At 40.6% G+C, this 19483-nt stretch overlaps 1 protein-coding gene across 1 annotated transcript in view; it reads right to left on the reverse strand.

The window, feature by feature from the left end:
• The window catches only part of LCMT1 (leucine carboxyl methyltransferase 1), a 60544-nt gene that overhangs the window by 36666 nt on the left and 4395 nt on the right, over positions 1 to 19483 (reverse strand). Inside the window, exon 2 of the mRNA XM_054580879.1 lies at positions 1209 to 1300. Coding sequence (XP_054436854.1) covers positions 1209 to 1300 — 92 coding nt within the window. The remainder of the gene's footprint in view (positions 1 to 1208; positions 1301 to 19483) is intronic.

The following is a 19483-nucleotide window of genomic DNA, read 5'->3' on the forward strand; positions in this document are numbered from 1 at the left end:
AGGATTACAGGTTCTGTCACCAGTCAGGGAACATAGAAGAATCAACCAATGAATACATAAATGAGTGAAAGAATAAAATGATGTTTCTCTGTTTCTCTCTCTCTCACTTCCTTTCTCTCTCTCTCTCTCTCTCAAATCAATAATTAAAAAGTTTTTTAAAGATATATAAATGGCTTTTCAACATACGAAAATGCTCTTCAATCTTACCCACAAGAAGAATACAAAATAAAACTACTCTAAGATACCATTTCTCAATATTAGATTAACAAAGATTTAAAAATTTCACACTGAGCCCTGGCCAGGTGGCTCAGTTGGTTTAAAATTATCCAGCCCTGGCTGGTGTGGCTCAGTGGATTGAGCACAGGCCTGAAAACAAAAGGTCGCTGGTTTGATTCCCAGTCAGGGCACACGCCTGAGTTGCAGATCAGTTCCCCACTGAGGGCAGTATGTTAGAGGCAACCAATCAATGTATCTCTCACACATCAATATTTGTCAACCTCTAGTTTTATATGGTTTAATTTTAAACCATATAAAAGTAGAATCATATGTGGACCAGTTTCAATAATTATCAGATCTTGGCCATCAGTGTGAAACTTTTATTTTTACTCTTCACCCGAGGATATGTTTATCAATTTTAGAGAAAGAGGAAGGGGGAGAGAGAAGTATCAAAGAGCTGCTTCCTGTATGTGCCCTAACCAGGGATTGAACCCACAACCTAAGTATGTGCTCTGACTGGGGATCAAACCTGTGACCTTTCGGTATATGTAAAAAAAAAAAAAAAAGATTTTATTAATTTATTTTTATAGAGAGGAGAAGGGAGAGAGAAAGAGAAGAAACATCAATATGTGGTTGCCTCTTGTGCACCCCCTCCACTGGGGACATGGCCCATAGCCCAGGCATGTGCCCTGACTGCGAATCGAACCAGTGACCCTTTGGTTCACAGGCCAGTGCTCAATCCACTGAGCCACATCAGCCAGGGAAAAATCTTTTAAAGAATTATCCACAATAAAAGTTTTTTAAAAAAATAAAAATACAATTTCTTAAAAATAATAGGTTTCATAATACACTGTGTTGGTGAGAATATTGGGAAATAGGCACTTTCACATATTATTGGAGAGAGTGTGTACTGGAACTCTCTTTTTAAGAATGAATCCCTAACACCTCAGGCCATGCAGCTGATGAGATGATAGGGAGAAAAAGTCACTTACCTCTGTTAATTTCAGGGGCCTTCCTCTCTTTAGGCAGTCTCACAATATGCTGAATGTAAGGGTCATCCCAGTAGCCAATGCTTACTGCAAACCTGAAAAGAATCAAAGAGAAGGCATGTGAGTAAAAATTAGTGTATTTCCAGCCAAGGTTCATGGCTACATTCCTGGAACCGGGTCAAGGATCCAGAAGAAAATTATTGACCTCAAAAGGCCAACAAATGCATGCTCAGTGTTCCATTACGCATTTAAACAGAGTCACATGCCTATCTTTATATTCACACCCACTTCCCATCACATTTCCCACAGTAGCCATTTTTTACCTCTGTTTTTCCTCATGTAACTAAGTCCTTTCCCAGAACCCTAAACAGCAAATAACCTCACCCCATGTTCATATACAGGACTTACAACAATTTATTCACTCAGTAAACTCACTGGCCAAAGCTTTTAGTCAGATAACTTTACTCAGCCAAAAACTTCTAGATCAAAAGAAAAGGAAATTCAGAAATATATGGCAAGCATCACTAATAATGACCTAAATTTTTCTGATTCTGTATTTGGTGCCAGTTATTTCACATCCCTTAAGGTACTCATGGGGGGAAGACCATGAATAAACAAAACAACTGCAACTAAGAAAATGCTCTGGTAGCCTAAACTCTATCTCAGTCTACACTACAAGGAATTAAAGTTTTAGTGTTCCGAGTCTGGGAGCTGAAGACTGATTACACTGGAAGTCTTCTGGCAAACCATGAGTGGATCCAGTCCTAGGACCACTGACAAGTCATGGAAGGAGCCTGGATCCCTACGGCCAGGCCAGGGCAGGCCAGGCCACTGTGGGCCTGGAACCTGCTCTACCTCTCAAAGAACATTTTGTGATATAATAAATGTCTTCACCATCTGAGCCAACCTGAGCCAGGCTTCCATTACTTTCAGCCTAAAGCATCCTGACTAATACCTGAGTAATGCACTCTTTTCCATGTTGCTTGATAAGTAAGCTGAAATTTAAACGGGGTGTGTGTGCATGTGTTTTGTGTTATCTCTCTCAGACAGGGTCTGAGCTCCCAGAAGCATATACCATCTCTTTTCTTTATATCTAATGACAAGGCTTAATGCAGCCCTGACTGCAATAGATGCTAATTCTGAAAAAAGTATGTCCCCTGAAGAATCTTGCATTTATGTTTACCCAACCGTAGACACATATAAGAAAGCACATGTGTTCAGCTACTCAATGCAGCCACTCAACACAGAATTATACAAAGTATTCACTAAGAACACCACCTGCTATAAGCTCAGACTGTCCAGGGAAAACACTTATAGAATATTACAAGAGTAAACTTGTTCAGTGGTCCAAAAGTGTTTTACAGTGAATTGTGACCCATTAATATCATAAAATCAATTTGACTGTCTGAAAACCTGTATTTAAAAAATAAAGAATAAAGTAGAAAATACTGGTGTGCGTTATACATAGTAAGGGATCGGAATTCTGTGAAGCTTTTGCTTCACGTCTATGTTGGAGGAAGTAAGTTTCCTCATAGAGTTTGATGAACAGATTTCAAATGAATCATCAAGTGCCACCTAGTGGTCACCGCGATTCTGCATTGAAGGAAGAATCATAGCCTAGTGATTGGAATAATCATCAAAATAGTTTAAGGGTTGGAAGTGGACCTTGGAAATGATCTAGTCAATCCCAACATCCAGTGCAAGAATTCTTTCAATGCTACCAAGCCACTGATGGAAAGGAAGCACTCACTCCACTGCAAAGCAAATGCTGGAAAGCTGATCAGCTGGCCTCCCTCCAAGCACTCTTTGTTGGACTATTACTGCCCTGATGGGTAGTAAGGAGCGATTTCTATTCCTCTCGACTCTGTATTACCTGTTGATCTTATACCATTGATTCAGTTGAGCAATATTTATTGAGTGTATTCTCAATGCCAGGCACTGGGGATACAGTAGTGAACAAGACAAAGAAGGGCCAGAGGCAAAGATAAACATGAGATTATGGCCAATAAAGTGCATGAATAATATGGAGACTAAAGGGATGTCACTGAGAAAAGGTAAAGGGAAAGCCTCTCTGAAAGGGGGTGGTCAAGTTGAGAGCTAGACAATGGAGAGAGTCATTGTGCAAAAGGCACTGCAGACAGGAGGAACAGCGAACAGAAACACTCTAGTGTGGGAATGGACTTGAAGTGTCTCAGTAGCAGAAAGCAGGCAGGGAACTGGAGACCAGTAAGAAAACAGGAGAAACTACGGAAGAGGTTGGAGAGAGAAGCAGGCTCAGGTCACACAGAGCCTGACAGGAGCCTGGGACTGACCTCAACAGTACACTGGACGGGTGGCGAAATGCATTGATGTAGAGACAAGCACGTCGGCTCACTAGTGATTCCTACTTTCCAGTGTGTCTAACGTCTCTTTCAGGTCCTCAAACCTAAATGACTGCCAGTGGTTTCCCTGGGTCCAAGGAAAAAGGAACTTACTGATTTGCCTATCAGAGTGACAAGATAAAAAGATTTACAACACGGGGCTGGGAAAAAGAGGAAGATGGCACTGCTCACGAGAGTTCTGGAGGGAGATGGGCATCATATTTCAGAATTTACAGACCATAAAATGGAGATTAGCTGAACAAATTACAGTGTATCCATACACTATCCTAACCAGGCATTTAATGTACACTGTGTTACGAGAAAAAGGGAAGACCAGGAATACAGGTAGTGTATACTGCCCATAAATACATGTGGATAAATCTGTATACAGAGGAAATTACTGGGGGATTCATACACAAATATAAACAATGTCTGAGATTTCTGGTGATTTTTATAATCTATATTTTAAAAATTTCCCACACTAACCATATGCCATATTTTATTATATCTAAGATACCTGCAGTTGTAAACAGAAAAGAAAAAACACTGACAATTAGTTGATTTAATGTTTTCTTCTTGCTTAGGAATTTTAATTCTATGGTAATTGAAAGTCTCATTTAGATAGACTGTCATATCTGTCTTGTACAGACATAAAAAGGAAAAGATAGAAGACAGAGACATAGGTAAACGTGTCTCGCATCATCACACAACCACAGAAAAATTGCAGCTAAACTACAGAACAAATGTCACTCAGAACCGTCAGAAAATTGAGCTGTACAGAAGTCCAACAACGAGCTGCAAGGAATTAAAGAAACCACATTCATCCAGGCGGGTAAAAGGGATGGAGGGGGGAATATGCGAAGACACAGAACCAGCTGGTCCCAAACCCACATGTGGTGGATATAAAATGGATGGATATGCTGGAAGCAAGGGATCCTAGCCCCATACCAGACCACCCAGTCCAGGGTTCCAATGCCAGGAAGGTAAGTCCCCATAATTTCTGGCTACAAAAACTAGTAAGAGTTGGGTCGGTGGAAGAAACTAGGGGATTCTCAGGCCTCTCTCCTCTTACCATATCATACTCACACCATACAGGGACTTACTCAGACTCACTCCTTCTGGGCTCCAGCCCCGGGACAGCACCTTGAAGGGCATCAGTGGAATACAGGGAGAAACTGACATGTCTGGCATCAGAGTGAGAGCTGGGGGACAGCTTCCTCCCAGACAGAACTGCACACAGTGGCCACTGTAGCTTTTCTGAGCCCTCCCCCACACAGAGCCATAGTGCGGGGGCACCATATCTGAATCTCCATCAACCTGGCTCAGCCCCAGCCTGATGATCACCTAAGGCAACACCCCATCCAATTTACAGACCTGCCCAAGCCGGTAACAGTGGCTTTTCCATATGAAGGGCTGGGCTAGGCCAGGCTTCAGACCTTCCTAAATCCCCTCAAATAAGCAAGAGCTGAGCCCAAACCATGCCCCCCACGCCTCCCCGTCAACCCCCTGTACCTCTAGTTGAGTGGCCCCAAGCCAGGGACTAGCAGCAGTCATCTGCAGATTGCTTTATAGCTTCCGCCAAGGGGGTCCCAGACAGAACACAGGTGCAGGCTGACCTTGGCCTGCACCACCTGGGACACCCCAGAGCCTGCACATCCAGCGGAGTTACACACCAAGTCGAAGTAGCACCTAACCACCTCCACAAGCCACAGAGGGAGGTGGTTGCTGGTCAGGGGTCACAGCCAGTCCTACCAATTGTTTAGACAGGGTAAATCCTTCCCATTGACCTGCTGACAGCGATGAAGACTCACCTACAAGAGATGGGAATACTCAGCCCACATGGAGGGAACACCTCAAGCACACAGCTTGGGGGATAGGGGAGGCTGTGTCACTGGACTCTACAGGACACCTACTACTTTAGGCCACACTACCAAAACAGGAAATCAAGGCAGCTCTACCTAATATAGAGAAACAAATACAGGGAGGCTGCTAGAATGAGGAGACAAAGAAATATGGCCCAAATGAAAGAACAGAACAAAACTCCAGAAAGAGCTAATTGAAATGGAGATAAGCAATGTATCAGATGCAGAGTTTGAAATATTGGTCGTAAGGATGCTCAAGGAACTCAGTGGGTACTTCAACAGCATAAAAAAGACCCAGGCAGAAATGAAGGATATACTAATTGAAAAAAAGAACAATTTACATGAACATTAAAAATGACAATAAATACATAACTATCAACAATTGACTCTAAAAAAAATACTAAGCAAATGAGTAGAACAGAAACAAAAGCATACATATGGAGAACACTGGAACAGTGGCCAGTGGGGAGTGGGGGCTAAGAGGATGTGGGAAAGGTGAAGGGATTAAGAAGTACAAATTGATAGTTACGGAGTAGGCAGGGGGATGTTAAGAACAAGTATAGGAAATGGAATTACCAAAGAACTTACATGCATGACCCATGGACATGAACAAAGTTCGGGGAATTGCCGGGTGGAGTGGGGGATGCTGGGTGGAGGAGCAGAAAGGGGGAAAAATTGGGAAACTTAAATAGTATAATCCATTAAAAAAAAAAAAGAGTAAAATGAGTTGGTTGAGTCTTCACTGGTCTTCACTTTCTGGATGTCTGTGCGTTTCCACACTGTACTGACCTTGGTGCCTTGGTGATGGGGCATTTCCTAAGGGATGGATCTCCACTCTCCTCTGGAGTGTTCTTCCAAGCCATTGCTCCTCACTCTGTAAGTTCTCATACTGGCTCTTTCTTGATCTCATCAAAAGGCATCCATGGAGGGTTTTGAAACCGCAACCAGGATTTGTGCTCCTTCTTCAAATGGCCCTTAAATGGTATGTGGACTAAAGCAGCTAAGGACTGTGGTCACAGATGTCTAGCCTTGCCACCAGGGAGAACAATCACATCACTTACACAGGTGAGGACACTTTTAACAGGACTTGACAGTGACTGCAGGTTATATCCAAGAATATGTAACAGCTGATTTCCAAGAAATTAAAATGCAAGAATATGTGTGTCACAGAAGTGACCAAATAAAATATTGCCTACACAAGAAAAACAGTAAGTTTATGTACCATGAACAAATATAAAAGGCAAACATGAAACTAGGAGAAACTTCTGTAGCATGTCACAAAGTACTAAGGTCCTTAAAATACAAAGCACTCTTACAAATAAAAGAAAATTCTAATATCCCAAAATAAAAAAATGGACCAAGGACAAAAATGGGTCATTTACAAAAGAAGAAACTACTGACCAATGAACATACAAAAAGCTCAGCATTATCGATAAGCAGGAAAAAAATGAAGCAGACAGAGAGAGCAGTATTTCTCCAATCAAATCAGCCACAAAAGTATTTTTAATGGAACGTGGCTTTGGGGAGAAATGAGGAAGAGGGGACACAAGCATTGTTAACTGGCACAGGCTTGCTGCAAGGCCTGGTGGCAACAGGTATAAAATGCCAGAAAAACATGAGCACACGATGACCAGACAATCCGATTTCATCCTAAGGAAATAACCAAGAATGACCACAAAGATTTTCACACAAAAGCACTGAACCTCAAGTTACAGTAACAGGTGAACAAAGCAGGCTGCAGAATCCTATACACAGGATTTCCCAACGTTTTCAGAATGAATATATATGTATATAAAGATGGCCCAGAGCAGATCCCAGAATGGTAACAGTTATCTCCACACCTCAACACTGTGCATCCAGCTCTTCTGTCCATTTCCACCAGTCTTCTGTTCCTAAAACCTGGAGATCCTCTCTCTGTGCATATACTGATTTCATGTTTAAAACCCAGATTCAAAGAATAAAAAAAATCTCAGATTTGGAAAGGCCTCAAAGATTTTGTCTTCATTCAACTCACTAATGCTTTTAAATTTTTTATGACATTCACACAACACGTTCAATTTAATATATCTTTATATGAACTGAACTTCTTGAGTACTCAGATCTGATGTGCTATTGACTATTTTCTTCTAACCCCACTGTAATATATTCCTAACCATGAACATTTAAAACATCCATTCATTTACTGCCTGAAACCATCTTGCCTTCCTTTCATAGGAAACAATGATCAGTTCCAACCACCTGCTCATTCTAGACACACTTACTGTGTCCTACTGGCAGCATGCTATAGCAACAATGAGGCCTCATGTGAAGGTGGGAGATGCCCTTCCGTGGGCACTTCTTCATCAGGGACCTCATCAGGGAATGAGAAGAGGCCCTCCCTGCTCTCCCAGCCTCTAAAGATCAAGGTCCAGCTGGTCCATTGTACTTCGAATAACAGTAACAGGAACACATAACCCAGGCAACAACCCCAAGGAAGGCACTGATTTACACATATAAGCTAAGAGCATGTGTGGAACCTCACGAAGAACTGAATTCTATTGCTTGTCACACCTTCTTACCCTCCCGGATTTAGACCTCTGCCCCAACACTACATTGTTGAAATGCGGTGTATTTATGTGTGTATGTATGTACACGTGTGTGGGTGTGTATACACACACGTGTATATGTATGCATATACCTATGTGTTATGTATTTATAAGTATATGTATGTATGCATATGCATGTGTACATCTGTATATGTGCATGTATATACAGGGGCAGGAAAAAGTAGGTTTACAGTTATTTATATGGAAAAAGACATGTAGGTTATGATTACTACAATAGCTTTATTAACTCAAAAATGTCACAACTATAAACCTACTGTTGCATGCTCCATGTATGTATATGCATGTTCGTGTGTGTATGTCTACATGTGTATATACATACATGTATTATGTAGAGATGTATATGCTCATGTGGAAGTATGTATATGTATGTGGATGTGCTGTACAATATATGTGTATGTGTGTAGGGATGTATGTGTACAAGCACACCAAGGGGGGACCCCCAAAAAACAGTAATTATCTTCTGAAGGGCAGGCCCCTTGTAGTACAGGCTTCCTCCACTAGATGACTGTTCTAGGAACCCATCTGTCAGTGTACTAGCTGGCATTGCTGTGAGAGGCTGTGTTTGGCTTCAATGAAACTTTTTTTGACAATTCCTTCAATGCATTTGTCCATTTCATGATGGGTGATTTACAAGTACACCTGTCCACACCATGCTGAGTGTTCAGCAGTTTTCAACCAAAAATGGCATGATCCTCATGACCCACCCTCCCTATACACCTGATCTCACCCCCAACAACTTTTTTTTGTTTCCCCAGGTGAAAAAAGTCCTCAAAGAGAAACGTTTTGCAAATGTGAAAGAGGTGAAACAAAAAAACAGCAGAACCACTACAAAGCACCAAAATCAACAAGTTCAAAAACTGTTCTGAGCAGTGGAAAAAGACATCTTTATAGGTGTATTGCATCAAGTGGGGAGAAATCTAAAGGTGACTTAAGTTTAAACATGTAAGAATAAATATACAATTTTTGATAAATAAATTCCATTTTTTGGGGTCCCCTTCGTGTGTATGTGAATGAATATACATGTGGTTGTATTGTGTATATGTATGGTGTATATATGTGTAGATGTGTGTAGATGTGTATGTGTACGTGCATATATGTATGTGTATGTGTATATATAGCCATACATATGCAACTACAAAAATCAACTGAACAGTCTTAGCATTCATTTTCAAGGTTTGGATTTTTACTACATACTACTTGTGGTTTTTAAGATATAGTTCTACCACTAAATTTAAATTTTAACCCTGGCTAGTGTGGTTCAGTGGATTGAGTGAAAGCCTGAGAACCAAAGGGTCGCCAGTTCAATCCCCAGTCTAGTACACATGGCTGGATTGCAGCCAGGTCCCCAGTAAGGGGTGCACAAAAGGCAACCACATATTGATGTTTCTCTCCCTCTCTTTCTCCCTCCCTTCCCCTCTCTAAAAGATAAATAAATACATTTAAATTTTATTGGGGTTTTTTACATCTTTTAATTTCATTTTTTTGTTTCTATTTTCCTGTTGGTTATATGCTTGATTTAGAAATGAAAGTCAGGAAACAAAGTCTTCAGGGCAATAGGCTCTATACCTAACCAGAGTTTGGATTCGTTTCCCTTCTTGGGAGCTCTTGAAAGCTTCCTGTCGCAAGAAGAAACGAAGCAATTATTGTAGTAAAGGCATCACATACAAACAAATGAGATGAATGAAAAATCAAATGGTTTGCCTCATTCTCCAAGAGCCACAACTCAAGCTGAACTGTGAAAGTGGTTTAACACTGTATCCTAGGCGATCTTTTTTTCCTCCTCCTGTTTATACTTTTGTTTGTTTTATTTACAGTTGGATTTAAAACAATCAGATTCAAAGAAATATGGCCCAAATGAAAGAACAGATCTAAGCTCCAAAAATAGAACTAAACGATGAACAGATAGCTAACCAATGAGATGCACAGTTTGAAACACAGGTTATCTGAATGCTCACTGAACTGGTTAAGTATGGTTGCAAAATGGAGAGAAAAGTGAAGTCTATGCAAAGTGAAATAAAGAAAAATATACAGGGGAACAACAGTAAAGGAAGGAAACCGGGACTCAAATCAACAATTTGGAGCAGAAGGAAGAGATAAACATTCAACCAGCACAGAATGAAGAAACAAGAATTCAAAAAAAATGAGGAGAGGCTTAGGAGCCTCTGGTACAATTTTAGACGTTCCAACATCCAAATCATAGGGGTGCCAGAAGGAGAAGAGGAAGAGCAAGAAATTGAAAATTTCTTTGAAAAAATAATGAGGGAGAACTTCCCCAGTCTGGCCAAGGAAATAGACTTCCAAGAGATGCAGGAAGCTCAGAGTCCAAAAGAAGTTGGACCCAAGCAAGCACACACCAAGGCACATCATAGGTAAGTTACCCAAGATTAAAGATAAGAGAATCTTAAAAGCAGTGAGAGAAAAGCAGACAATTACCTACAAAGTAGTTCCCATAAGCTGTCAGTGGATTTCTCAAAAGAAACCTTACAGGCAAGAAGGGGCTGGAAAGAAGTACTCAAAGTCATGAAAGGGAAGGACCTACATCCAAGATTACTGTATCCAGCAAAGCTATCATTAGAATGGAAGGGCAGATAAAGTGCTTCCCAGACCAGATGAAGTTAAAGGAGTTCCTCATCACCAAGCCCTTATTATATGAAATGTTAAAGGGACTTATCTAAGAAAAAGAAGATGATCAAAAACTATGAACAGTAAAATGACAACAAACTCACAACTATCAACAACTGACCCTAAAAAAACACAAACAAATTAAGCAAGCAACTAAAACAGGAAAAGAATCGTAAAAGTGGAGATCAGAGGGGAGGGGGAGGAGGAAAAATGGGGGGAAAGGCACAGGGAATAAACAGCATAATAGGAGGGTCAAAATAGGCATGGGGAGGTTAAGAATAGTACAGGAAATGGAGAAGCCAAAGAACTTATATGTACGACCCATGGACATGAACTAAGGAGTGGGGGAAATGATGGGGGGAGGGTGGTGCAGGTTGGAGGGGTAAAAAAGGGAAGAAAAAATGGAACAACTGTAATAGCACAACCTATAAAACATATTTAAAGTAACTGATGAAAAAATAAAAATCAATCAGATTCAAGCTGGCTAATCTTAGTTATGTAACAACCTGACACGATGGAGGAAAACAACCTTTAAAGGAATGTGTCTATGGTTTGATTCACCTAGAAATTTTATTTCTTATAACTTAAGTGCAATAAAATGTGTTTTTTTCATGCTAGTATGCCTGTTTCTTCCACTGAGGTTATAATATTTATATATTTTGAATATGTAATTATATTTATAATATTCGTTAAAATATTTAGAGTTTGTCTTAAAAGAAAGAAAGAAAGAAAGAAAGAAAGAAAGAAAGAAAGAAAGAAAGAGAGAGAGAGAGAGAGAGAAAGAAAAAGAAAGCAAGCAAGCTAGCTTGCTTCTTGGTGCTTTCCTAGGTAGATCTACAAAGCCGAACAGCTGAATCACCTAAAAAACTAAGTCTTGGTAACCAAGAGGTCTGACCGGCTAGTGTGCTGATTCTGCCTTTTGGCTTCACCTAATGTCTAATTACTTTTGAGGATTAATATGATCTAAAATTTACTGTGTACAATCTACTGTGTCTGTTGTAAGTAGTCATTGTACAGTGGCAAAATGTAAATGGAAAAGGAATCAACATGCACAAGAGGGTGAATCCAATCAGTCCTCTGGTGCAATGTCCCTTACCTAACATTAACAAGAAATAGTTAATACAGAATATAACAAATACATAGACATAAACCATGCTAAAGTACTTTTGGGAAAAAATAAAACATTTAAGAACATGTATTCTGAGTATTATCTTCTAGTCTGCAGCCTGCCTATTCATTTTCTTAGTGTATCTATTTTTCCTTACTGGTTAGTGTATGTGCCAAGATACTCTCCTTTTTTTTTTTCCACATAGAAGCTTTATGGTTCTAGTTTTTATATTCAGGTTTATGAACGCTCCCTAATTAATATGCGGGTATGGAATGAAGCAAGGGTCAAGGATCATTTTGTTTCCCCTTGAATACCCAGTTGATCCACAATGATTGGTTAAAAGTACTTTCCCACACTGAATGGACTGGGCATTCTGGGCACAATCAACTGGCATATGTGTGTGGGTCCATTTCTGAATTCTCTGATCTATCTTTATGCCACGACCACACTATTTTGATTAAGTAGCTTTACAGTAAGTCTTTAAATTAAGTAGTATTAAGTAGTATAAGTCCTCCAACTTTGTTCTTCATTTGGGTGTACTCTAGATCCTTTGCATTTCTGTATACATTTTATACATTTTAGAAACTTACTTGTTTCTAAAAAAGATGGCTGTAATTTTTATTGGGATTGCATTGACTCTATGGATCAATTTGGGGAGAACAGGAATCTCACATCTCACCAGCACCTAGTCTTCTAATACATGAACAAAGTATACTTCCCATTTATGTAAGTCTTCTTTAATTTCTCTGGCAATGTTTTAGTTTTCTGTGTAAAGGTGTTTTGTAACTTTCATTAAATTTATTTTTAGTTTATATTTGTGATGCTATTATATTTTAAATTTCATTTCATTATATGTGAATGTATATTTACAATACATCTATCCAACAAAAGACTATCCAGCTATAAAATGAACTCCAATGTAAGTCAACACCAATAGTGACATCACCAATAAAAATGGGCAAAAGTTTTGGACAGTTCACAAAAGATGTAGGAATGGCTAATAGCCACATAAAAAGGTGTTTAGCAGCATCAGTCACCAGGGAAATGCAATGCAAAACCATAATGACATACTATTTCACACCCACAGATAATACCAAATGTGAACAAGCATATGGAGCAACTGGCGTTTTCATACATTGGTGGTGGGAAGTGTAAACTGATGAACCACTTTGGAAATTGTTCTGACAATTAAATATACAACACCGTATGACTATGCAATTCTACTCATAGACATTTACCCAAGAAAAATGAATAAGAATGTTTATTGCAGCCTATTCAAAATGGCCCCAAACTGGACACAACTCAAATGCTCACCATCCTGTGAATGAATGAACAGATCAGGGTATAGTCATACAGCGTAAAAAGAACCAAACTATTGTACTTTACATGGACAAAGATTCCCTTCTCACCAAACATGAGCCAGGCTCCTCTCAGCCATCTTCTCAACTGGACTGCAACATTGGCTTATAAAATAAAGACCTGAACAAATGCTAACGGTTTCTAAGAGCTCAAGGCCACAACCTGAGGATGACTCTCGCCCCCCCTTAAAGTACCTAAGAAAACTAAAAGCTGCCAGAAGCATTGACTGTTTGTCCAGCCAACACGTACACATAGGACTCCTTTCTCCCAGTTAGCAAATCTAGATGGCTCCACATAGATCAACCCTTGTCCTCTTTACCTCTTTTCGTAATTTTCACTTCTCTGACTCTACTGAGCCCCTGCTCACCCCCCAACTCTTTACGCCCCCGTGTCCCTTACACCTCTGTACAGCTGGAATTGAATTTATTCACACTGAACTCTTTCCCCTATTGCAAAGTTATAACTGATTAAAATCTGACCTTATTACTTTAACTAGCATCTGGCTTTATCTGTGACAACATGAATGAATCTCAGAGAACATGCTGAGTGAAAGGAAAAGAATACCTACTGCATGATTCCATTCATATGATGTTCAAAAATAGGTAAATCAATCCATGGTAGCTGAACTCAGAAAATGCTGGAGAGGTGGTAGCAAGGAGACTAACTAGAAAGAGATAAAAGGGACCTTTCTGGAGTTTCAGAAATATTTTATATATCTTGTTTTGAGTAGTGGTACACAGATATATACAACTGTCAGTACTCATCAAACTGAACACTGATGACTTGAACTCTTAATTATGTAGAAATTATGTCCCCTCTACCTTCTCTATTTCCTTCCCCTCCCCCTCCCTTTTCCTCCCTTTCCCTCCCCTTCCTTCCATTCCTTCCATTTTCCTCCCCTTCCCTCCCCCAGTCTCTCCTGGAGAAATTTTAGGGAGAAAAAAAGATGAGGAATATGAGTTTAGCAGGACCTTCATGTTCTGTTTCCAATATATACTCAGTCCTTCTTCCTTACTAAAAGAAACTCAATTTTGTTTGCTGCATCCATCTGCCCTATTAGAAATTCTTACCTCCCCACACTTTCCTACAGCTGGGGGTGGGGCCACATGTCCCAATATACAGAAGTCTACAGGCTAAGGCTTCCCCAAAATCTACTGCATTCCTGATGAAAAGAGACAGACTCAGACACAAGTCTTTTGCTAGTATCCCTTACTTTTCTTTCTTTCTGTAGCATAGATGTTCAAACAGACTAAGAAAACTGATATAAACCTGCTCTTACCCTGCAAAGCAAGCTATGGGAGCTCTGAAGCAATTCACAACTAAGTAACTTTGTGATTTATAGTTTTCAGGAATCCGAATTGGGGGGCGGGAAGCCAATTCAACTGGCAGTCAAGAATGACATTGCTGTGTTAAAGTATATATAAGAATTTAGTGTATTATACATGACACTTCAAATCAATGGGGAAAAACAGACTATTTAATAGATGGTACAGGGACAACTGGCTAACACTTGGAGACAAAACTAAGTTAAAACTGCTACTTTTGACTTCCAGTCAGGATGGAGGCAAAGGCAGGCATGCTTCATCTCCCTGCACAACCATAAGAAGGATCACAACTAATTTCAAAACGAAAAACATCCAGAACTGCCAGAAATTGAACTGTACGCAAGTCCAACAACCAAGGATTTCAAAAAGCTATATTTATCCAGACAGGTAAAAGAGTTAGAGATGAGATAGAGAGGATGTGATACGGAGGCAGCAAGGCGGAGGCAGATTGGGCAGTCCCAAATTCACACGTGGTAGATAAAAATCTGGGTTCTGTTCTAATCCTTCATTTGGGCCATATTTCTCTGTCCCCTCAACTGATCCCAGCCCCAGACCAGACCAGTCCAGTGCTGGGAAAAATAAAGCCTCACATTTTCTGGCAGTAAAACCTAGTGGGGGTTGGGGCAGTGCAAAAAGCTGCTTTATTCTCAGGAGAGCCCATAATGTATGCACATCTACCCACTCTGGGAACCAAAACCAGGACAGCAGCTGGAGGGGTGCCAGTCGCATACGGCAAATGAGTGAAGTGAGTGCTAGGCAAGCCCACAGAAGTCAGTCAGCAGTGCCACTGTCCCCTCTTCGACCCCTTGCCCACACATGGAGCCACAGAGCAGTGAAGCAGGCTGCCCAACCTGGCAAATACCCAAGACTCCTCTCCATACAACCTAACAGGTGTGCTAAGACAGGGAGTCAAAGCAGCTCTACCTAGTACACAGACACGGCCGGGGGACGGGGGGGCGGGCACAAGGGGGCTGCCAGATTGAGGGGACAAAGAAATATGGCCCAAATGAAGGAACAGAACAAAACTCCAGAAAAAGGACTGATGCAGACATGGTCAACCTATCAGATGCAGAGTTCAAAACATTGGTGATCAGAATGCTCAGAGATCTCACTGAATATAGCAGAATATAGCAAAAGCATAGAGAAGAAATGAAGGCTATACTAAGTGAAATAAAGAACAATCCACAGGAAACCAAGAGTGAAAGGAAGAAAGCCAGGATCAAATCAATGATTTGGAACCTAAGGAAGAAATCAACATTCATCCATAACAAAATGAAGAAACAAGAATTCAAAAAAACAAGGAGTGTTTAAGAAGACTCTGGGACATCTCCAAAAGGGCCAACATGTGAATCACAGGAATGCCAGAAGAAGAGAAAGAGCAACAAATTCAAAACTTACTTGAAAAAATAATGAAAGAAAAGTTCCCTAATTTGGTGAAGGAGATAGACATACTAGTCCAGAAGCACAGAGTCCCAAACAAGATGGACACAAAGAAGACCACACCAAGACACATCATAATTAAAATGTCAAAGGTTAAAGATAATGAGAAAATCTTAAAAGCAAGAGAAAGGCAGGGAGTTACCTACAAAAGAGTTCCCATAAGACTATCAGCTGATTACTCAAAAGGAACTTTGCAGGCTAGAAGGGACTGGCAAGAAGTATTCAAAGTGATGAAAAGCAAGGACCTACAACCAAGATTACTCTATCCAGCACAGCTATCATTTAGAATGGAAGGGCAGATAAAGTGTTTCCCAGACAAGGTAAAGCTAAAGGAATTCTTCAACACCAAGCCCTTATTATATGAAATATTAAGCAGACTTATTTAAGAAAAAGAAGATCAAAACTGTGAATATTAAAATGACAACAAACTCACAACTATTAACAACTGAATCCAAAAAATAAAAACAAACTAAGCAAACAACTAGAACTGGAACAGAATCACAGATAGGGAGATCATTTGGAAGGTTATCAGCCGGGGGTGGGGGGGTCGGGGAGGAAGAAAATGGGAGAAAAGGTATAGCGATTTAGAAGCATAATTGGGCAGGTACAAAATAGACAGGGGAATGCTAAGAACAGTGTAGGCATTGGAGGAGCCAAAGAACTTACATGCACGACCCATGGACATGATGGGGGGGAAGGGTCACTGGATGGAAGAGGGGTACTGGGTGGAGGAGGGCAAAGGGGGAATAAATGGGACAACTATAATAGCATAATCAATAAAATATACTTTTAAAAAACTACTTTTTTACATAAAAGAGATAATTTAAGCATATGCATAAAAACAAAACCGTAAAAGTGATAAAAGAAAATGTTATAATGATTAAGAATGACCCTTTAGCCCTGGCTGATGTGGCTCAGCGACCTGAGTGCCAGACTGCAAACCAAAAGGTCACTGGGTCGATACCCGGTCAGGGCACACACCTGGGTTGCAGGCCAAGTCTCCAGTTGGGGGTGTGCAATGAGGTTTCTCTTGCACATTACTGATATTTCTCTTGTCTTCCCTTCCCTTCCTTCTAAAAATAAATAAAATCTTTAAAAAAAAAAAAAAAAAAGGAATTAACCCTCAAATCATTAGTCAAAAACCACAAGCCATGAAATTAAGTTGTCAGATCTTGCACCATAAGATTCACAATTTCTGTACCATGACATGTACAGATAAGCTAAAGTGAAACCCAAGCATCTGTTTGAGAGAAAATACTTCAATAAATACAAGGGCCAAGAATTACTATCCCTTATATAAAAAGTTCTTGTAAAGCGGAAATAAAAATACAAATAACCAAACAAGAAAAAGACAACAACCCAGTTGGAAAATGCCTGAAGAAAGGGTATGCATAAAAAATATCAACAGTAATGACTTAAAATGCTCAGTCTCACTAGTGATTACAGAAATGCAAATTAAAGAAAGGTAGAATTTTCTACCTACCAGGTGATGAACCATTTGCGACCAGGAATATTCTATGATTAGCATGTCATCTCTTCTGAGGACTATTTTGCAGAAACGCCTCACTTTGTCACTTAAAAAAATTAAGTTTTTAAGAGAAAAAATAATGTGAATATTAATATGCTAGATCTAAGAGAATTACCTTTCACAGGTATTTTCCAATATTTAAATCATTCCTTTTTTAAAAATGGGGGAGAGGAATATCTAGGATTTATTTGACTTCCTTGATGGGCAAGTTTTGCAGCTAATTTTTCCTCAACACAATGTTCTAGTTCTAAAGTGGCAGGTCGTCTCTGGGGATGGCCAGCAAATACTTCAGATCAAAGTCTCAGACCTGCTATCCAGGGCATGGCTCTGATGATGCAGTTGCTGGAAAGGCCAGGTTTGCTGGACAATGTTGCCTTTCCCACAAGGTGATCCTGTGACCATTTGCATGTCCAAGGGGACATTTTTCAGTTTGGTTGAGATAACAGATTCACTTCTACAATTTTCATGACATTTCAGCCTTATAGCCTGTGGTCTGGTTCCTAAAACCCACAGACCACTCAAAACCAGTAAAAACAAAACAAAACAAAACAAAACAAAAAACTCAACAGATTTTTAAGGTCTTATAGGGTAATAGAATCTTTTCAGTTCCTAATTACTTTAGCCATTGACAAATACTTAGTCTATGTCTACAATGCACTCAACTCTAACGTGGACAGGTCCCTGCTTTGGATCATGTTTATTCTAGTGAGAGACACAAACATTAAACAATGATTGTCTGAATTACAAATGGCTGGTTACCACAAAGGAGATGCACAGGGTGTTTATGAGAACATACAACAGGGTATGTGTTCTGGGTCTGCAAGTGTCAAGAGAGGCTTTCTTGATTGAGGGAGAAAGACCCATTTTAGACAGGCCAAAACCTTGGAGTCAACTATGACTCCCCAGCCTTACCCACATCCAATCTGCCAGCACATTCCATCAGCTCTACCTGAGATCCTCAGCACCTCTACTGCTGTCACTCTGCTCCAGACCACCAGTCTCTCATACTTGGGATACCCAAAAGCCTAACTGACCTCCTAGCTTCCATCCTCGCCCCCTGCAGTTTGGTCTCAACAGAGAAGCTGAAGTAATCCTGTTAAAACCCAAGTCAAGTCACCTCATTCTTTAGTTCAAAATCCCCCAATGGCTCCCATCTCAGAGTAAGAGTCAGGTCCTTAAAACAGCCTGCAACATCTGCCCCCATGGCCCCCAGGTAACAGGTTAGACCAGCTCCTGCTTCAGGGCATGTATACTCTCTGTTCTCCCTGCTTGGAATGTTGTTTCCCCACTTATCCACAGGGCTCACTCCCTCACACCCTGAAAGTCTTTCCCCAGCACTGACCTTCTCAGTGGAGCCTCCCTGGCTATCCCATCTGAAATTATAACTCCTCAACATTCCTACTGCATCAACTGCCACCTGACATGCCAGATATTTTGCTTGTTGCTTCCCAGCTGGTTCCCCCACTGGAATGAATGCCCCATAAGAGCTCTGCTTTTGTCTGTTTTATTCACTCCTGTTCCATATGAGAACAGTGCCTCTATAAATTGAGTAAGTACTCAGAAAGAATGTTGAATGAACGCATTAATCTGAGATGACACGGAACTCATCTGGCAAAGGATGGTGGGAGAAAGCGCTCTGGAAACGGGAGCAGCACACTAGAAGTCCCCAAGGAGGCACAAACAGGGCACACCTGATGAACTAAAGGGTGGAGGCGAGATGGAAGGGGCACGGTGAAGCAAGGCTGGAGAAGCAGGTCAGAGCAGGCAGGGCCACGTAGGCAGACTAGTGCCATTAACTCAGACCGCAGGTAACCTTAACTTGGACAGAGATGGCAGAAGCAGAGGTGAAGAAAAGGAAGCAGATTCCAGGCACATTCAGCAGATTAAAAATCAAAGATCTGGGTGACTGATCGCATACTGTATAAGTGAAAGGGCACCTTCAAGATCACTCCACCTTTTTTACCTGTAAGCTAAATGAACAACGGCACCACTCACTGAGTTCAGGGAGCGGGTGGCAAGGAGGAGGCAGGAAGGTGATATTAAGCAGTATTGGAAATAATGACTTTGA

The sequence above is a fragment of the Pteronotus mesoamericanus genome, unplaced genomic scaffold, assembly GCF_021234165.1.
Source record: "Pteronotus mesoamericanus isolate MK-2021 breed Mesoamerican mustached bat unplaced genomic scaffold, CSHL_Meso_final contig_64, whole genome shotgun sequence".
In the NCBI taxonomy this organism is placed as follows: domain Eukaryota; kingdom Metazoa; phylum Chordata; class Mammalia; order Chiroptera; family Mormoopidae; genus Pteronotus; species Pteronotus mesoamericanus.